Genomic DNA, 20,991 nt, shown 5'->3' on the forward strand with positions numbered 1-20,991 from the left:
TGAACTGAGTCAGAGTGCACATAACCTGATTACCAGGGCTGGGCTATTTGGCAATCTATCTTCTCACCTGGCATGACACAGTAAGCATGTCTGCTTTCTGTCACTGTTTTAATACTATTTGTGTGTCATAAAGGTCACAGAGCGAAATGGATGCAAACACTGTGTGTGAACAGCACAACTACCAGCAGCAGTCGAGATCGTACATTCAATTTAATTCAGTCAGTTATAGAAGTAAAGTCATCAAGGCGCGAAAACAAAAACCACCAACAGCATTCCTCTGTCTTCCTCCTCTGATCCTCTACGAGAAGGAATAAGATGATTATAATAAGATGCTTCCTGTAAGCCACCACACCAACATCTGGACGTTAATCTGATTGCCAAACAAATAATGAAAAACTCAGGTTACTGGGGGTTATTGAGAGCCATGTTAATACCTCAGAGTGTTATGTTAATCTGGTTGTTCACAGTAGTCATTATTTTATGTCAGTGGTGTTGTAACAAATTGACACCACAATGGCTTGACGCTGCAAAAAAAAAAAAATATATATATATATATATATATTATTATATTATTATATTACTACCTGGTGATGTTACCTGTTGATTACTTTTTTAAAAATTAATCCTACTTCATCAACATTTATATACCAAGTTTTTCAAGTTATACTATTGGTACTCTGCTAAAAATTTTACAGTGAGAATTGAGATTAAGCAGACAGAAATGAGGTTACTGCCTTGTTAAATTCATTTGATAGTGGCTGATCTGCTCCAAGGGTACATAACACACATGAGGAAAAACCGCGATGACGCCAGATGTTGTTATTTTATTTTGACAGGAAAAGTGTGAAGGCACCTAACAGAAACATTGGATTTGCCTTGCCAATTAGATCTCATTCCACTAAACCCTGAGCTTGTCCGTCTCAAACTCCGACCTCTGACCTCTGGATGTTCACCGTGTCTGACGCACTCCTTGGTGGGACTCTAGTCCACAGAGCATTAAATCTTCTCTTTTCTGGCTGTCTCTTGATTATTGACTCAAATCCTCTCAGATGTTTAACGCTGGAACTTCAGCATGGACTTCTGATGCTGAAACAAATGTACAGTACAGGAGCACATAACCATTTACCCATGCATAATTCAGCAGTATACTCTATTGATCTGCGGCTTTGAATGTGCGCTTCTCTCAGCAGGATGGGTACATTTGTGACCCTGGCAGAAGTGTTGGAGGCCCGGGGTTCACCACTGGATGAGGATGAGGTCTGGTGTCTGCTGCTCGCCACCACTGAGGCCTTACTGGACATTTCAAAAAAAGGTAATTGCTCATCGGTTCTTATTTCCTCAGTTTTCCACCTGTTGTCTGCGCGCAGGGCTCTTTTCTCACGCAGCATTCGAGAGCATCCAGATCAGGCTCATTTTGAAACTGTGCGCTCTCCCAAAAAGTGCGAGAGAAAGTTATCAAACCCTTTGAGCGGGTAAATGTCAGTGGTTTCTGTTATGCTCTCTGTTCAGGTTCAGGAAACATGTGCAGTGTGCTGAGCCCAGGCTCCGTGCTACTGTCAGCCAATGGGAGTCTGGCCTTCAAGAGCTGTGCCCGGTATGAAGACGTGGCCTCCTTCACAGCCCCCGAGGTCCAGCAGGGTCACATTGCCTCAACCAGGACTGCAGCCGAGAAGGTTGGAAAACCTGCTGTGAGGACATCTACTGCAAAATGTCATGATGTAAACACGTGGTCCTAAACCTGGAGGTCAATAAATCTGAGGGGATGATTAATGACACATGAAGCTGCGTTTACTTTTCAGTCTTCTCTATACACATTGCTGCTATTTTGTTTTGAAATTGTGCTGAGTTTTATCACTTCAGACTTCTAATAAATTATTCAAATCAAATTATCTAACTGGGGGAAACACTCACAAGCTCATATATAACATATTAAACCACTAACAATGTAAGGGTTCACATGGAGAAATTGCCTTGTTTTAAGAGGACACAAGTTGAAACGGTTGAGAACAAGATCATCATGAAACATGAAGGCAGCAGGTTCATAAACTTGCTTTATTTTTACTTTTTAAGCTCTCTGTCATTGCTCACTGCTTTGTTTGCTTTGGATTATTATGACATGGCTCTGTATCATGACTTTTAATTTATCCCAAAAGGCAGAATACAGTAGTCAGTTTGTAGGAGCAGAAATGAATATATGGTGAATCATTTCCTTTTCCTCCCCCTGTCTTCAGATGGTTGTGTACTCACTGGGCATGACTCTTTATTGGTGCGTTGATTATCATCTACCTCAAAACCAGGTACGTTCCTTCTCTTCTGCCTCCTGCTCAAGCGCACTCTTGCATATTCGTAGCGTTTGCACATGGTCCACTTTGCTGTTTCCTGTTTCCTCCCAGCCGGTCCAGCTGAGTGCAGAGCTGGAGGGTTTGCTGCTGAGCATGTGCGAGGACATGATGGTTCGGCGGACGGACCTGCTGACGGTGCTAGAGGCCTGCGAGCTTCACCACAAGGCCTCGATGCTGCCTCCAGCTGAACGGCTCGTCAGGCAGCTGGTAGAGGATGTCTACAGAAACTCAGTGAGTGTTTGTTCGGCTTGGTGTCCGCTGGTTAGGCGAGGTCAAGTCTGCTTTTAAGTGGTTTTAGTTTATTTCGGTTTTGAGGTTACTTATGGCACCAACTCTCTGCTTGTTTCCTTGACCTGGACAGTGATGTCTTTGCAGGTTGATCATGTGTCCATGGCTGAAAACGGATCCCAGCTAACAGACCGAAGCCAAATGGTCAGGGACAGATTACACAGTAAGACATTGATCCCTTTTCTCACATTTAAAGTCCACCTGAAATTAAATTGCATATTTTGTCTGCTGCAACATACATATCTTCTCTTTAAGCCACTTGTCCTGTGTTCAGAAACCTAAACCTCAAAGCACTACTTCGACATTTTAGGAAATATGCTTGTTCGCTCTCCTGCTGAGCATTCGATGAGAGGTAACACTCTCATGTCTGTACACTAAATATGATGCTACCGCCAGCTAGTTAGCTTATCTTAGCATATAGCAGGAAGCTAGGGGAGGAAACAGCTATCTTAGTTCCATCCAAAGGTGAAGAATTTAACAATGTTTAATAAAAATGATGTTTTATGTGTAAATGTGTAAATGTGTAAATTTGTGAAATTTACTGGTGCTGGGAAATGGATTTTGTTGCTTACTGACAGAGCTAAGACCAGAAGCGTGAGGGACCAGCTAGCCTGGCTCTGTCCACAGCCTGGGTAACTCTGTCTGTCTACCAGCACCTCTAAACCTCACTAATTAACACCTTATATATTATTTGGTTAATCAGTAGACAAACAGAAATGCAAAAATGACCCTGCAGCTGACGGTGGCTTCATATATCACTCTCATTTCTGTACGGTCAATATGGAGCGACAGCTAGCTGGAAGCAGGGGCAACAGCTAGCCTGGCTCTGTCCATAGCTAGCAAAATCCATATACCAGCACCTGTAAAGCTCACTGATTTACACATTTAGATTGTTTTTTGTTTTGTTTTTGTGTGTGACTGTGTGTGTGTGTTTTTTTACTAATTAAAAAAAAAAGAAAGATAAAATGTGCGTATGAGTAAGCTATGTTAATTTCCTCACATTTGGACGGAGCCAGGCTAGTTGTTTCCCCCTGCTCCTGGTCTTTATGCTACGCTAATCTAACTGATTGCTGCTGGTAGCTTCAGATTGACTGTACAGACATGAGAGTGGTAGCAATCTTCTCATCTAACTCCCAACAAGGAAAGGAATAAGTGTATTTCCCAAAATATCAGAATATTGCTTTTGGACATTTTGCCTTACCAAATGTGAAAGCTAAAATATTGCCATGTGGATGTGAGTATAAATTACCAAGTTGTTTTTCAGGAGGCTCTTTTAGTAACTCAACGTGGGTGCTGAGGAGGAAGATTTCTAGAACGTTCTCTGGAGCATCTTATGCGTGCGAAGCCCCAGGGTATGACATCTGTGTCCAAACATATTTTACACACCTTGTAGTAGAGGTTTTTTTTAGCACATAATACATTGTTGTTAGCCCTTTTACAGCTTTGAAGCAAAGTAAGAAGACACATTAAAAACATTTGTTCTATTCTTCAACATTAACCAGATTCAGGCGAAGTTTGATTGGTTGCTTAAATGATTAAAACAATGAAGAAAAAGAGTAAAACGACAAAATTCCTAGAAGAGACACCTGCCATGAGATGTGTGATATTTGTTTCAGTCATAGCGTCATGAGTGACAGATCTCGCCTCCCATCAGACTGAGAATGGAAAACAAATTTTTTTCCCAGGATTCCCCCGGGGGGTCGACACAGGGAGAGCTACAGCAGCTGGCAGCAGCTGACCCGCAGCCCCTGCAGCCCGTACATGGATGGCAATCGAAACGCCAACTCTAGATCCCTCGCACAGTTCGAGTCAACAATGAGCCTGAATGACAAGAAAGTGAAGGTCAGATCGTTATATCACGTTGCATAAAATAATCCTTAATTATCATGTTTCATCAAAACCTCACGATGGATGAGTTGACTGATTGTGTTTTCTTTTGCCTTCTCCTTTTAGGACATGGGGCCGGAGTTTATTCGGATGTTAGATGAGCCGCTGGTGGTCTTGGAGCTGCCAGCATCCATCGTGGTGGGTTCTGGAAAGAGGACATGAAATCCTGTTCACACTATCCTCTCTGCATATTGATCACTCCAAGCATCACTCTGCAATTGCATGGATCATTTCTCACCCTGAACTTATTCAGAAACCACTTTCCAAGCCTGTTCAGAAGAACAGATCCAAATTCCTTTGTTGATTATATGTGACTTATTATATCATTAATCTCAATCAGCATACTGGAAAACAAAGCTACTAAATAAAGGTTGTGGAGTTAAAAGTACAATATTTTAGTGGAGTAGAAGTATTAAGTTTCAGAAAATGGAAATACTCGAGTAAAATACAAGTGCCTCAACATTGTACTTATGTACAGTACTTCAGTAAATGTACTTAGTTACTTTCCACCACTGGCTTTGCACAAACTACCACCAATAGTTGAAAATGTCGTCCCATCAGTTTCTTTCATTTTTGATTTGATTCTGTCCTCAAACTTCTTCTTCTCCCTCCTGCAGTCAAAGAAAGGCAAATCTCCAACCACTCAGAGAGAGCTGAGCGTGGTGATGCCAAACGGTCAGAGCATCCTGGTCAAGTGTGAGGTGAAATCCAGAGGAGGAGACGTCTTTGACATGGTTGTGGCTCACTCCAACCTGATCGAACATTTCTACTTTGGCCTTGCTTATATTGACGGTAATGAGGTCTAAAAAAAAAATGTGTGAGTGAGTGTGTGGTCACCAGAGAGAATGAGGATGAGGTTAAAACTGTATACAGGGACCATGTGGCAAGGTCAGCACCTTGTTGCTTTGACCACACCCATCGAGGTGGTGTAGGCTGGTTAGAAGTCATACTCATTTACGTTAACTTACACTTTTTCTCTCTTCTTTTCTCTGGTCAGATAATGAGTTTTTCTTTGTGGACAACGATACCAAGATTTCCAAAGTTGCTCCAGATTGCTGGAAGAAAGTGCCTACCACCACCTTTGTCCTTTTCCTCAGGGTCAAATTCTTCGTCAATGACATTTCTCTACTTTTGTAAGTATTTCTCTTGTGTTATTTACCCAAAAACAAATCTAGTAAAATCAGGTAGAATCCTTCAAATGTGTACTTCTTCTTCTTGAACAGGCACAAACAGACCCGCCACCAGTATTACCTCCAGCTGAGGAGAGACCTTTTGGAGGACAGGCTGTCCTGCCATGAGGAGACAGCTCTGTACCTGGGAGCTCTGGCCCTGCAGACAGAGTGTGGAGACTGCATGCCTGAGGTTGAGCATCACAAATTTAAAAGTTAAAGTTAAAAACTCCTATCTGCCCAAAATTAGATGAACAGATATAACTCTGCCCATTTGCCTTCACGTAGTATGCACAGATGTAAGCAGTTCCCGCCTCTATCTCCACCCAACCCTCCACTGCTCTCCCGCACCTCGTCAAACCCACAAACCTCATCAGCAGCTTAGGACAAAATGTTCTGACTGACGTTTGCCATAACTTTCTTCATCAACACCCTCGAGCCATAGAAAAAGTCCTGTCAGTGTTTGATGTGAATCATCATGCAACTTGGCAGGCTAATGCCGGCTAACGTTATCGAGCACGCTGCAGATTTGTTTGTCAACGGAGGAAACACGAGAAGAATAAATTTAGCAACATCCTGGCTCGCGCTGGCTGCATCCCCTCTATCTCATGTGAATGCTACTGTTTCATCAGAGTGCTACACACACTGGCAGCGTCTCATAGTGGTGTGTCATTTGATGCCTGTTGTATACTCCGAACATGCCAATCTAAGGTGTGTACTGTCTGCGATAAATATCCTGCCTTTCAGAAGAGTTCACACATGATTAGGACAGTGGTTGCAGTTCAGGTTGCAGATTTACAATGCACAAAATAATGGGAGCTGATGTGTTTCTCCCATACGGTTACATTTCCCATGAAACCTTTGCCCGTTTTTGCATTTGTTTTCTTTCTTAGGACTGAATCATGCTTCTCCCTTAACATGTTTCACACCTTTAAAAAATACCAAGTACGATTTAAGTTTAAATTTAGCTTCTCTCGTTTGATCTGTCATTTTTAGGTGTATGGTAGGAACTACTACCGCCCTGACCAGTATGTCTCCAAGAGCGTGATGGAGAAACGTGCCTTGCCTCACATTCAGGGGGAGCTGCTACGACTTCACACCAACAACGCTCAGATGCTCGCTGACGAATCAGAGCTCGAGTTCCTCAAGGTAGCAACACAGTGGCAATGAGTGTCGCGGTCATCCAGGTCATCAGGGTTGAAACAAGGTCAACTGGACTTGGTTGTTAAACTCGACACCATGTTGGATAACTACGTGTCTGTGCCTTTAGGTGTGTCAGCAGCTGCCTGAATACGGCATATTGTTCCACCGTGTGATGCGTGAGAAAAAGCCTCTCGAAGGAGAGATCGTCCTCGGGGTTTGTGCCAAAGGAATCATCGTCTACGAGATTAAAGATGGCTGTCGATCCACCAGTCAGAATTTCTACTGGAGGGACACAGCGACGATCTCTTCTAGTGTGAGTGGAGGGATGGCTTTCTCATTTATTTCCTTTTGCTGTGTGAAATCCAAATCAGATCGCTGTTGGTTGGTAGTGACGTCACATTCGTCTTTTTCTGTCTGCAGAGGTGTAAGTTTGTGGTAGAGAGCCGGGCCAGCAAGAAGAAGTACACCTTCATCACAGAGAGATCCAAGATAGCCAAATATCTGTGTAACCTCTGTTCAGCCCAACACAAGTTCAACAATGAGATGAGCTCTCGCCAGCTCACCCACAGCCTGGCCTCAGGTCAGTATCAGTGCCGTGACATTACCAAAGCCAGCTTTCGGGTTATAGAGCTCACCAAGTATTGTTGCGATTTTCTGTGGACCTCAGACGACATTGGTGGAAAGACATAACTGCTGTTTGGTGACTTCTCTTGCTCTTGCCACTCCAGAGGAGAACATCGTGCAGTATGCGGCAGTCTGTCGCGCACAGAGCAGCCGGCTCAAGTCCTTCTCCTGTTCCGAGACGCCACAGGATGACAGCGGTCTGACCACGCCTCAGGATGAGACCCTGGCCAAGCTGTGCGATGACGTCGCAGCCAGGATCGAGGCCCGCATTAAACAGCAGCGCCAGAGCCTCAATGAGCAGAGGTAATCATCCAGAAGGTCTCACATATGCGAACACGTAATCCCACTTCAAGCCTTCAGAGCACACGACAGCAGCATTCGGTGTTGCATTTGTTTTGCTTTTGAATCTGGAACTCATTAACAAACAACGTGGCCTGGAAACATGAGCTTATGGGGCCTTTCAGACCTAGCTTGTCTGGTTCTGGATTGTATGACCAAGAGACCAAGTTTGTAATTTGAAAATGGTCTGACGACATTATAAAACTAGATAAACTCGGCTAGATGCTGATGCACGTATTTTCTGAGAGGATGAGCGAGAGAGGATGTGGATGTTCAATTGGCAAATATGAGCTAGTCTTGAGTATTGTGCTTGAAGTTGGTGCTGGTGCTAGTAATCCCATAATAATATTATTATAGTGGCAAAAAGTAAAATAAATCTGTTCACTCATTTTTCTCCATTATTTGAAATGGTGATAGAAGGCTACCCACCGAATTGAAAACACATCAACATCAGATTTACGCCAATCTACAAACAAATCAATGCCAAGGTAGATGACAGGACTAAAGTACAGTATGACATTTAAAGTTCTTCATTATTGCAAACCAAAATAACCAGATCAAACGCATACAATGAAACAAACACATGAACCTTGGTTTGAACTTTCAGGTGTGAAAAGCGCCCTTAGGTTAGCTCTTGCTCACTTCGCCTAATTCCTCTACTGCTTATTCCAAACAAAGCACTGCTGCAGGAAAATCCTTCCTGCTCTCAGAGGACAGGATTGTGTGATAGCAGCCGACTGTCGTCACAGTAGTTTTCTGGGTTTCTCGTGCAGCACCTGCTCCAGCAGCCAGCGCAGCAGCACCGGCATGCGTTCCCCAGCCTGCTCTCAGAGGAGCGGATCTGAAGCTCCTTCCGGCTCCCCGGCAGCCAGAGGTACGACCGCGAATACTGCTCATTTTGTCCACCTGACGGGCCCCACGGGACAGATGTGGTGCCACAAGTCCACCACTCAGCAAGCAGCTCCGTCATAAAGTAGCTTAACAAAGATAACGTTAGCGCTGCTGGGTTTGTTGCCATCAAATTTCCGTATTTCTTAACAAACTTTGTTACATGAATAATTAGTGTTGACAATAGTAGTGAGACAAGGCTCATTATTATACCACAGTGTGATTTGGATTAAAAACAGACAAATGATCCATCTTCTTAATGACTGATGGCTGTACCAGACAAGCTTACCTTTAAATACGTTAAGGTTTACCTGATATTCTGCCTTGTGTCTTACAGAAACCCCAACAAAACTGGGCTCATCATCAGAGAGAGAAGTTTTATGTGTTTCTTTAAAGAAAGACCCAAAGCTTGGCCTGGGTAAGCTGATCACCTTTAACACACAGCAGTTTTTTGATTCTGTGCACAATAGACGTTCACTAAAATCTACCACTGAGAGGAGGACAGAGGAATTAAAATAAGTCTTTTCTTGGCACATGTGTGGTTTGTGTTCATACAGGTATAGTGATAGTGGGAGAGGACACAGTGGGGCACTATGACTTGGGCATCTTTATTGCTTCCATTGTGCCTAATGGACCCGCTGATAAGGACGGACGCATCCGACCAGGTGGAGAATCATGTGGACACTCTTACTTTATCCTTAGCAACACTGTGTGCAAAGTATTGCTGAATTTTGCTTTGCTTTCCCATTTAGAGATCAAACTTATCCTTATCAGTTCTGTTTTTTCACACTGTTTTCCTAAATATACAGCTAATGTTGTTCTGTGCTTTCAATTATGTTGCAAGTGAAAGTGTCCCTTTGGAGCAGACTTCACATATATGTTTGTTGAATTAGGTGATACGTGTTTTTCTTTTGAATTCATCCAGCGTCTTCCTCGGTTTTAAGAGGACGGAAGCAGAGAACGTGTGGCGGGAAAGAGCAGAGGAGAACAAAGAGTGTGTGGGTGGTGTCTGGAGGGGTTCAATCAGGCTTGTGGGGGTCACACAGGGGGCTCAGAGGTGGTGGGAGGTTTTCAGACTCCACTGTTATTGGACACCGGCACCATCTCACTGTGACCTTTGCCTGCAGGTGGTCGTCTGATCTCTCTGAACCACATCAGCCTGGAGGGCGTCACCTTCAGTGAGGCAGCAGAGGTCATGCAGAGCAGCCCTGAGGAGGTGCAGCTCATTATCTCACAGCCAAAAGGTGCTCTCTCTCTCATTTTGTGTGTGTGTGTGTGTGTGTGTGTGTGTGTGTGTGTGTGTGTGTACTGCGGCCATCCTTTGTTTGCGTGTAATGTTGGTGATTTAGTAATTAGCCTATTCTACCCGTGCACCTGCTCTGAATTACTAACATGTTGTAAAAATGAGATTTGTCTTTCCTTCCTTTTCTTTGTCTCTGTGTAGTTTTAGCATGTGTCCCTGAATGTACTGTTTTGCTCTCTCTTGTTATATGAAATAATATGTCAAAAATATTTTCACATCATCATCCCACTTGTTTGTGGGATGCCAGTTTATGATCACTAATCTTGCTCTCAAGGGCATTAACAAATTGTACCCTCCACCTCTCATCTCACTCATTTATTTACATTTAAAATGCGATAACAGCATATATCACAATGATCTCTCAGTCTATATAATGTAGCTATATGGACGTTCAGATAAAATAGACTTATTCGCATTGTTGCAGAAAGTTATGTGAGAAGATTGATGCCCCTCTTGTGTCTCTTCATTAAATACGAGGCTACAGCCAGCAGCTGTTAGCTCAGCTTTGCACCAACGCTGGAAACAGAGGGAAATGGCGAGCTTGGCTTTGTCTGAGGGTGAAGAAATTAACATGGCTCACTAATAAACACATTTTATGTCGTTTTTTTAATCAGTACAAAAAACTAAATCTACAGAAATACAGAAATGAGAGTGTTATATGAAGTTGCTGCCAGCAGCCGGTTAGCTTAGCTTAGCTTAGCACAAAGACTGGAAACAAGGGGAAACTGCTACCACTGATCTGTTCTGTCTGCCTACCAGCACCTCTGAAGCTCACTAATTAAGCCATCTAAGTTTTTAAATTGTATTTGGTATTGGTTTTATGGGGGATTATGGGCCTGGCTTTTTCTTACCTGCAACACTATGAATGGCTTCGGATGGAGAATGCCCAGCCCTTAGCCTCTAACTTTACTGTGCAGACACGACAGTGGTTTCCATCTTCTCATCTAAATCTCGGCAAGAGACTGTATAAAGAGAAAACTCTTGACCTATTCCTTTAAAACCCTCAGACATAAGAACCTGAGATGAACAGGATGAACATAATATTTTCTATTTCAGTATTTTGAGATAACTAACTCTGACATTGTTTTTATCCACAGTCCTCCTCAGTCCCAACTGTGTGCGCTCTCCTGTGTTAAGGAATTACGAGTCCCAGACGACGCTGATGGCGGACGGCCGATTAGGAGACGACAGCTTGGATGAGCTTGTTTCGGCGAAGACCGGCAACAGGCTTCATGTCCCCCGAGAAGTACGAGTCCTCGGGCCACAGGTAACGGTACCCGGTGAAGTAACTATTTGAGTGGTATGATCAATAATTGGTGACCGCTGATCAGTGGGTAGCAGTGTATAAACAGCTGTGAGCATTGTTTCTGTCTGTGTTGTTTCAGGACAGCTGCTCTCTGTCTCCCCCACTAAGCTGTGGGAGGATGGAGGAGATCACTGTGGAGCTCAGAAAGATATCAGGAAGTCTGGGCATCAGCATCTCTGTGAGTTAATGACATATTTTAGAAAAGATGTAGTTGATTGGTAGAAGTTACAGTACTTTCAGTTACTGAAACAGTTTCTTTGCACAGTGTTTTCCCTCCTATCCATCAGTTTATCACAGACATGTTGTGAATGTAAATCTGTCTGATCATTCAGGGTGGTGTCAACACCAACCTTCTGAACGGAGGAATCTATTTAAGAAGCCTTGTTCCAGGAGGGGCTGCTGAGAGAGATGGACGTTTACATGCAGGTACTGCAGCTAAATATCAACTCCAACAATGTTAATGTACCTGTGGAGAACAATCGTTCCAAACTGGTTTAATAACGGTGTGTTTGATCTGTATACAGTCATTTAAAGCTTCCCCAGAGTGTCATTTATTGATTTCTCACAAAGATGAATTATGGGTAGCTCCTCCTGAAGATGAACAATGTAGGGTACATGTTATGCTATGTTATCGTCATTGTTTTCTCTTTTTTTAGCAAACGTAATAAGAGCACACAGCAATTTAACACATCTGATGTATTTTTGAATTTTTGAGCATGTTCCCCGGGGTCATAACAGCCCCTAAAGAGGATAAACGACATGTTTAACTGTGTGTCGCTGAAATTCAACACTTATTAAGACTGGAAAATTTGGTGTGGATGTGGTGTGTTGTGTTGCTTTCTGCCAGGATCTCATGTAAAAAAAAATATTATTATTACTTAATCTGTCCCAAATTGTCTCCATCACAGGTGACAGACTGTTGGAGGTGGATGGGATCAGCTTCCAGGGCTTCACCTACCATCAGGCTGTGAGCTGTCTGAGTAAAACTGGGGAGGTAAAGGTTGACATGTGACTGATGGAGCATTGTGTCAGTGTCTGAAATCTGTTACAGTCATTGCTTATACACTCTGACAATCATGAGCTGCGTTTTAACCATCATCGCTGTGGGGAAGTAACATCAGTCGGACTGAATTATTCCAGCAGCTAGCTATTGGATGGATTGTAATGAAACTGATGTTCATGGTTCCCAGAGGATGAACCCTCAGGACTTTGATGATGCCTTCGTCTTAGGTTGATATTTGTTGGGGGTTTTGAGGGAAATATTTGAACAACTACTGGATACAACTTCTCCTCTTCCTCCCCTACCTAAAACCTTAATCTCTTATTTATATTCCTACCAATCACATTCTTGTCTTTTCCCCTCCTTCCTCCCTCTAGGTGGTAACCTTGGTTGTGGAGAGGGAGTCGATGAACCTACCCAGGGTTTCTCTAAGTGCAGACATCAGCAGCAGTGTATCCAATCAGAGCATCAGTCCATCTACCAGCTCGCTGGGGATCAACAGCTGCTCGTCCGTCAGTGCTCCTCCAAGCACAAGCTCTGACGGTCGGCTCAGGCACTACAGCTTTGTCACTGACGGTAGGTTTAGGTTCAGACCAATGGACCGCTAACACAAACTACATACACAGTGAAGTGTCCCGACAAACTAAGGAGGAGTCGGATCTCTTTCTCACAGCTTCTATGAAATATTTGCTAAGAGCATTTGTGCTCTTGCAAACTTCCCCAAAAGAATGAAATTGCCAGTAGATGAATTTGCAGTTCCCTCAGAGAGACAGAACGTCGTGTCACAGCACCTCACACTACCGAGGAAGAACCTGCGTGAGAGAACCTGTCAACTGTAAGCTGCTGTGTGCTTTAATAGCCCACCGCGCTTGTCTGGCAGCTTCAAGGTGAACTTTCACACACTTCCTCCTCTTCATCCTGATCTTCCTTGCTGACCCTGACCTTCTTCTTCTTCTTATCCCTCCGGCCTCCCTTATCCTTCGGCCTGTCCTTCTATATCTGTCGCCCCACGTCTCTCCTCTTTCCTGTCGCACAAGCAGGCAGATCACATGTTCTAGCACAATGCAGAGTCAATTTTATCCCTTTTTAGAGGTTATCATCTTGGCATCCGTTAACACGAGACACGTGAGCCCAAAATAGACAATTGATCTAGCAACCCTCACAATGTCTCTCCTAACCATTTCTGTACACTCCTGCACTGCTGCTCATTATGTACAACTGAACTGAATTTTTATTCAACGCAAAATGGTGATTGATTTTTCTCTTCTTTACTAATCTATGAAATTAGATTTTTCTTATCTTGACATCAAAAGCCTTGCAATGAAAAAATTATTCAGTGATCAAGAGCATCTGATTTAAATTTTTTGCCTGTGGACAGAGCCGTGCTAGCTGTTTCCAGTCTTAGCTAACCAGCTGCTGGTTTTTATCCAACAGAGAGATCTGAGGGAGGTATAACAAAAGCCTTTGAGCTAGTTCAAACAGACAGCTGGAGTCTGCTGCTACTCTAACGTCAGATATTCTGCTCATTGGGACATACTGCATGTCCAACACACGCTGCTCTTCTCTGCTTTCCGTCTGCTGACTCCGTAGCTTTGCCTGTACAATGCTGTAACCGCTGCACTCGCTCACCACAACATCCACCTGTAGGTCAGCTTGTGGGAAAGTTATTGTCGTCACTCCCCCGTCCCAGTTTCGTTGCATCCTTTCAGCGGTGACGAGATCCGAGACTGGACACCAGATGTCTTTTCTGCTTTTATTTCTGTGTTTGGTCTCAACAACACAAAACTGATGATACAACTGAAAATCATCTAATTTTCTAAAACCAAAAAGATAACCAGCTTCATCTTTTCTCTTCCCTCCTCCTCATCCAATTCCTGCAAATAACCTGACCTCCACACATCTACATCATGTTATCCCATTGCTGCCTCCGCCCCCCCACCTCCAAACCCTCAGACAACACCCAAGAAGTGACTCTGACCAAGAGCGCCAACGGCCTGGGCTTCAGCTTCCTAATGTGCGAGCTGGATCCGCCCACTCGGGACTTTGGCAGCCTCGTCCGGATAAAGCAGCTCTTCCCGGGCCAGCCGGCCCAGCAGAGCGGCCGGATCCAGGAGGGAGACGTCCTGTTGGCCATCAACGGCCAGTCACTCAAGGAGCTGTCCTATCCAGTACGTGCAGATTTCAAACGCAGCTTCTCCATTTGAGTTTACTCATCTCATCACGAATCCTTCATTTGCTTGTATGTGCTGGACTTGCTTTTCATTGACTTGTGAACTTCAGTTCTGTACAGAAATGTATTTATCATTAGCCAAATTTAGTTATTTTGAATTTGAACAGTGTGGTATTAGTACTTTTACTCATTATTATTATGACCCTGTTAACAGCTCTCTCTTCTGCCTGTAGAAGGTGCTAAAGCTGTTCAAGACTTCACCGCCTGAGGTTCGACTGATCCTCTGTCGGCCTGCACCAGGTACACACACACACACACACACACACTTTCTAACATACACATTGTAACATTTGCCAGCTAATTTCCCCACTGGTTTGTCCGTTCTCTGCAGGGATCCTTCCTTCCATTGATCAGTTTATCGGCACATGAGTGACGTTGCAGTGTTATACAGCACCAGCATCAAAGGACGTTCAGAAGCGACGCTGTGCTTCCTGATGGAGCGGGACGTGACGATGGAGACAGAACGATCGGTGCATTAAGCTGATCTCATCAATGGACTCCGACGCTGCAGAGAGGTCAGAGATGTTTCACGTGACGTGATGTGATTTGACACAGCGTGTTGTGACCTTCTTGGTTTGTCAGCCAGTGGGGGCTTTCTTTGAGTGTTGTCGCTGTCCAGAGGGACAAACTGGTGTTTTCAATCACCTCAACACTGCAGCCAGACACTAATATAACACGACGAACTCATGAAACAATGTAGCATCAGTTCATATGATTAAACACACTGTAATATCCTACACAACATGTTGTGACATGACATGATGTAACCCAGTGTGACATGACACAGCATGACAGGGTATGTCGCAAAATATGACGGTTGAATATCAGTAATCAATATGAATATGAGACACACTTTTAGAGACACTGTTCTGTTCCATGTTCATGCTTCACACACAGCCCCCTTCCCTTTGCATCTGAATCAGTGCTTGCTCTTTGCTTTGTCTTGAGTTTCACCATAACATTTCAAACCAATTCTGTAGCTCCTACCAAACAGTGAAGTTTTGCCCTGTCTGTTTTCCAGGCATAACGAGGAAACTGCGACAGGATGCGAGAGCTGAGAGCTAAAGACAGAAGGTGGATGGATTTGTGGAAGCAATAACTAAATAAAAATGTGAGTCCCTGGATAATGAGGTGGCAGGTAGGAGTGTACGGGGCAGCGATGAAAAGAGGAAGATTGGAACGGTTCCATGATTTATCGGTAAAATGATGAGACATACTTACAAGCCAAGGCAGCAAGTCTGAACAGAAGCAGCAGAGAATTCAGGTAAAGAGGAGTGGGGCAGGAAAAAGGCAGGCAGGCAGGAACAGATTTCGGTTCAGGTTTAAGTGGCTGGAAAGCGAAGGCACGACGCTACATCTGGCCCGGGGCCTGTACTACGAAGCAAGTTCCACATACCCTGGATGTCTTTTATTATCTGGTTACACCAAGCTTAACAACCGCAATCATGCTGATCGGTCACGTGACAGTCGTTATGAGCTTGGTGAGTCATGAGGGCGGTGTGACCAATGACAAACATGGACAAGTCGACTAGCAGCACAGCTACACATTTTATAAGCAAATTAACTATAATAATAATAATAATAATAATAAGTAATAATAAGTGGTAAGTAGACTTACTTTTATATCTTATAGGTAGACAACAAGTGTAAGGCTTTGTGCTTCAATTAGTCTCTGTTGTAGGATGACACAAGTATACAAAAGCTACATCTCTCATATTAAATTATTATGTGCTCTCACCTGTTGATCACCTAAGTTAGGTGTATAGTTGGTTACCATGGCCATGAACCCTGGTCAGAAGTGAACCCTAAACACCCAGTTACCTTGCTAACACCAAACACTCGTAGTGCAGGTTTCTGGAGGAGGAGGAGATGGGCTGGTCTAAACACAGTGTGGGGTAATTGGGGAATAAGTAACAGGTGAGCAGGTGGATGTAGGAGTCAGGTGGCTGAGACAGGCATCTGGTGTTCAGATGGAGAATGGCAAGTCTGGAGAGTTCCTAAAAAATGCATGGTCCTCAGGGAAGAGGCTGGAGGCAGGGACATAGGGGGAGTCTGAGTGTAATTAAAAACTACTGTGGCAGCCATCGTGACATGAGGCAACAAAACGTCACATCAAACATGTTTTTTTTCTGTTTGATTATGTAGTTTATTTCATACAGAATTTTGAATTCATATAGAAAAGTAACTCTGATCTCATCAACCAAGACACCTGAATGAAGATTTTCCATTATTTTGTGTAAAAAACATTCGCATTTTTTCAGTGGAAACTGTTGCTGTCCTAAACCAAATATCTTATGTGCCATCTAGAGACAGCACTTTTCACATTAACCAAGCTATTTATTTTACTGATGTGATGCATACATATGTAAATCAGTAAGACTGGCTGATGATCACAGCAAATTTATGGGCAGAGACAGACGTTCTGATTACATCCTTCCTTTAACCACACCAAACTTTTACATGATCTCACATCTACACCTCAGTCTAACCATTTTCTAAATCAAATTCGATCCAAATAGAAGCATTTTAGTCTCATATGCGATTTTTTACGTCAAAGAGCCGCTGTTTATAACCAAGGTTCATTCCATGATTTCATGGCATGTAAGCTGTTCATCTGTTCACCACAAGGTGGCAGTATAGCACTGTGAGGAACAACCGCTGCCCGCTTTGTGCTGCAAACAGTACTCATCGGTGCTACTGAGCCTCACTTCACAATTAACAGTATTTCATGGAAACAAGAAGGAAGTTAATTGTTCGATTTTTTTCCCCCCACAGGAAATCCAAAAGAGGCATTTTGTTGGCACCAAAAGAAGGCGGCGACTGAAATAAACTGTGAAGGAATTATTGGTGTAGATTTCACTGAGGACAGAAAAACTCTGCACATATGCAGAATATGTTACATCCTGAAAGGACTAAGCAAACTGTGAAAGCCCCCTTCTCACAGCTTAAAAGGAAATTTAACCTTCATCAAACATTTCTGTGTGTTTGCAGCTTCTTCTGCCCCCCCCCCCAATAATGTACTCAGATATACAAAACTGCAGACCTTCATTTTCTCACAAAAACAAAAGCCATTAAACTGAGTCTGACCTGAATATGGATGATCCACCCCCAAACACTCATTTAGTATCTGGACAAACCAAGCAGTACGTACACACACACACACACACATACACACACACACACACACACCTCCCTGGGTGAGGAGCCAGTAATGGCCCCTCGTAAATAAGGGTTCCTGTATTTTGGTGAAACCCAGTAGTGCATCTGGATCCCATCAGAGCTCGTGTTCCCTTTGCAAATGATCCCAAATGTTTCTAATTATGCCAGTGGAGTCGGCACGAGGCTGTGTGTGAGCGCTTGCGTGTGTTTTCGCGTGTGTGTAATCGCCCTGACGGACACGCACACCCATACACTGGCCTCTGTTTATTCATGAACACAGTAACAGAGATGGACAGCGTGGTCTTGACCTGTGCAGCCTCTGCTGAGGTCACTGCGCGTGGTGATGACGGATGAGCGTAAGATCGGGTGGAGATGGATTTTCTGCACCAGTCGTGTCTGCTGACACCGCTGTCTCCCTGCTGTTCTCAAGTGGTTTCCAGCCTTGGAGGGTGGGGGATGAGATTTTAAGGGTGGCTGAGGTTGCAGGAGGTGCAAAACAATAAAAAAATGTAAAATCATACAACCATGTGTGGAGTGGAGTTTCTAAGTGAGCACATCACTGCTGAGACAAAGTTATAGGTCTAATCCACGGTGCCTTCCTTACATCTGGATTCATGGAATTCACAAATTGTAAGCCAAGCATTCAGTATGCAAGACCTGCATCATGTTTAATATATGTAAATAGTTGGAATCTAATATGATTTAGCACACAAACCGCGCCAATGTGATTGTTCGCACTTTGCGCAACATCGTAGGTGCGTGACTGCACGCACCAGGGAACGTTTCATTAAGTGCTAGCAGAGAATTAGGCTGGGCTTTTTCTCTGGAACCTCGACATCGATGAATATGCTGGAACTGAGCCACTGTCAGCGATGCCAAGTGTTGTGTGAGATCGTAACAGAGCGCAACAATAAGCAGGATTTCCAAAAAGAGAGGAGAGTGTTGTATTGTTGTTATATTAGTTAAAGAAAAACGTAGCAGGGTGTCTGTTCCTGGAGGCAGGCGCTCCCAGCCAATCAAGTGGCTCCTTATAGTCATTTTATCACAGTTTTCTGGGACAATTTATCTGAATTTCATGAATTAAGTTCATGAAGTTGGTGGAGAGCAAAACAGAGCAACAAGGAAAGTGGATACTGAGCTTAAATATATTGTGTGGCCATGAATACTGCTTTGCTCTGTGTCTGCAGGATGTTTCAATAGGCAAGCGCTTGCTAACATGTTAGCCATATGACATGTTTATTATGTGCAAGATGTGGGCAAAAATTAAAAAAATAATACTGCTTTAAGGTTAAACCTTAGCAGTTAGTTAAATTAGTTCTTACTCAATATGTGCTCTGCTTTCAGAACATGTAAAGATCTTCGACTCCAGTCGGCACTGTGACAATTTCCCACCCTCATACTGTGTCACACGGACATTTAAAAAAGAACAGCATTATACAGCAACTGGCGCTCAACAAGTGGTCTGGCCTGACCTCGTCCTTGCCTTGATGCAGGCGAGGAGAATGTGACATTCGAGAATCTGGCTCCCAAGACCGTAAAAGTTGCTGATTGTTTCGAGTCTCCGACACATGGGTTCGGGTAAATATCTCTGCTCCTGATGTGGAGTCACACGCCAGAGCTCCGTGACCCCCGAAGTAACGTGAAAAACACCACCCAGACAAATGGGCACAGTGATGCAGTCTGGCAGGCCTCAAAGACCTCTCTCTGCATTACAAGGCATTGTGAACGATTCACATTTTCCACTTCAGCCCCCGTCCAGAGGCAGCGGTGGATGCCGGGTGATCGCATGCGTCGGGCCGCTTGCCTCCGTCTTTGATGTCACCTCTCGCTCAGCAATTTCCCCAATTAAACTGATTGTGCTAACGTGTAAAGTGGACCGCCGCATTTAAACGTAAGCCGTGTTGTTTTTGAGAGGGGCCTCGAATCCATCACCACGGCTGCGACGGCAGCATCCAGTGACACGAAGTCTGGAAAAAGCCCTCCAGTTCTCTTTGAAACGCGGAGTGGAAATCATCCAATGTGGCTTATTACTCGGAGTGGAAAAGGATATCCTAATTATAATTATATCCGGACCGAGATGGTCGATATTTAAAAATGAAAACAATGGTAATTGCACGTTTTAAGGGAGCAGCCAGCCAAAGAATTCCACCTTTCTGGGGGAGGCAGAGAGGCAGAGGAGACTGAAAAGGTAATTGAGGGGATGTCAGAGGAAAGGAAGCAGTCAAAAGAGAGTAAAAGTTCTATAGGCTGAACAGATGAATAGGGGCGAAGGAGTAAGTGGGTGTGTGTTCGTACGTGCACGCACACACACACATGCAAGAGAATCAACGGAGACGGGAGAGTTATACAGCGAGCCCGTGATGTGTCAACATTGTTCAGTGTGGGAGGTCGCCCCAGGGGAGAAATTCAACAGCTCTTTCAACGGAAATCCTCATCATACATCTCCGCCGCTTTAGGAAAGCAAAACAACCTGACGAGAGGACGGAGCCCTGAGCTGGAGCCTGGGCTGTGGCCGTCTCCGTTCACGAGGTGGAAAGGACAGTGAAGGATTTACTCCTCCTGACAACCGGATTCCAATACTTCACGTGTCAAAACTTCTACGAAATCGTCAAAATCTGCCTGCTGGGGGCTGCTGGGGTTTCTGATTAATGCCAAGGGTTCAGAGATGACTTCACTGAGTGAGATTTACAGCTTTCGAGGTCTCTTTGAAATAAATACTCAGCTCCACCCGGTGGAGCTTTAGGACACGTCGACAGGACCCACCTATCCTGGGAAAGGTGACTGGAACGTGTCTCATGCATGTGCTCTTTCTCAGCAACGTCCTTTTTCACGCTTGGTTACGCCCTTTTACATCTGGGAGCCACACACCTCATCTGCAGGCGTCCGAGGCTGGCTGCTGCTGACCACCTCCATTTAGAGTGGCTGACTGAGGCCACGTGACATTGGACAAGCAGAATCCGCCAACTGACCTTTGTCTTGGGGCACTTTCTGGCAGCAGAGAAACTTATCTCTGCAGTACATGTAAAAAATGGTTGTGTCTGGCCGCGTGGATTTACTAAAGTCTGGAGGCCTCTCTGTTCTTGTCCTGATGCACTAGCATCAGGATGTGGGCAGGTGGAGACCACCATCATCAGTCTAACAGGGCATAACAAGGCCAGCCAGTAGGGCGGCGCAGTAATCTGAAGTGGAGATGACCACCTCCTTCACCGGCATCGGGGCTGCCCCTGAGACGGAGAGCTCAGTAAAGCGCACAGTCTTTTAAACTATGGCATGAGTGCTTCTTGACTGCGTTGAGCTTCAAGCGCTGAGCTGT

At 44.3% G+C, this 20,991-nt stretch overlaps 1 protein-coding gene across 1 annotated transcript; it reads left to right on the forward strand.

Annotated features, from left to right (window-relative positions):
- Positions 1-1,191: 1,191 nt before the first annotated feature.
- frmpd2 (FERM and PDZ domain containing 2) lies at positions 1,192-17,414 on the forward strand. Its single transcript, XM_041963215.1, has 29 exons — positions 1,192-1,312; positions 1,510-1,673; positions 2,232-2,297; positions 2,394-2,573; positions 2,718-2,793; positions 3,895-3,982; positions 4,316-4,472; positions 4,584-4,655; positions 5,135-5,309; positions 5,515-5,650; positions 5,741-5,879; positions 6,683-6,835; positions 6,957-7,142; positions 7,250-7,409; positions 7,558-7,756; positions 8,566-8,666; positions 9,018-9,098; positions 9,238-9,345; positions 9,808-9,924; positions 11,081-11,250; positions 11,369-11,467; positions 11,622-11,715; positions 12,198-12,283; positions 12,667-12,865; positions 14,243-14,457; positions 14,693-14,759; positions 14,851-15,034; positions 15,541-15,630; positions 17,295-17,414. The coding sequence occupies exons 1-27, from the start codon at positions 1,192-1,194 to the stop codon at positions 14,886-14,888; spliced, it is 3,447 nt and encodes a 1,148-aa protein (XP_041819149.1). The 3' UTR covers positions 14,889-15,034; positions 15,541-15,630; positions 17,295-17,414.
- The last annotated feature ends 3,577 nt before the right edge of the window (positions 17,415-20,991 follow it).

Source organism: Chelmon rostratus, chromosome 21 (assembly GCF_017976325.1).
Source record: "Chelmon rostratus isolate fCheRos1 chromosome 21, fCheRos1.pri, whole genome shotgun sequence".
NCBI lineage: Eukaryota > Metazoa > Chordata > Actinopteri > Chaetodontiformes > Chaetodontidae > Chelmon > Chelmon rostratus.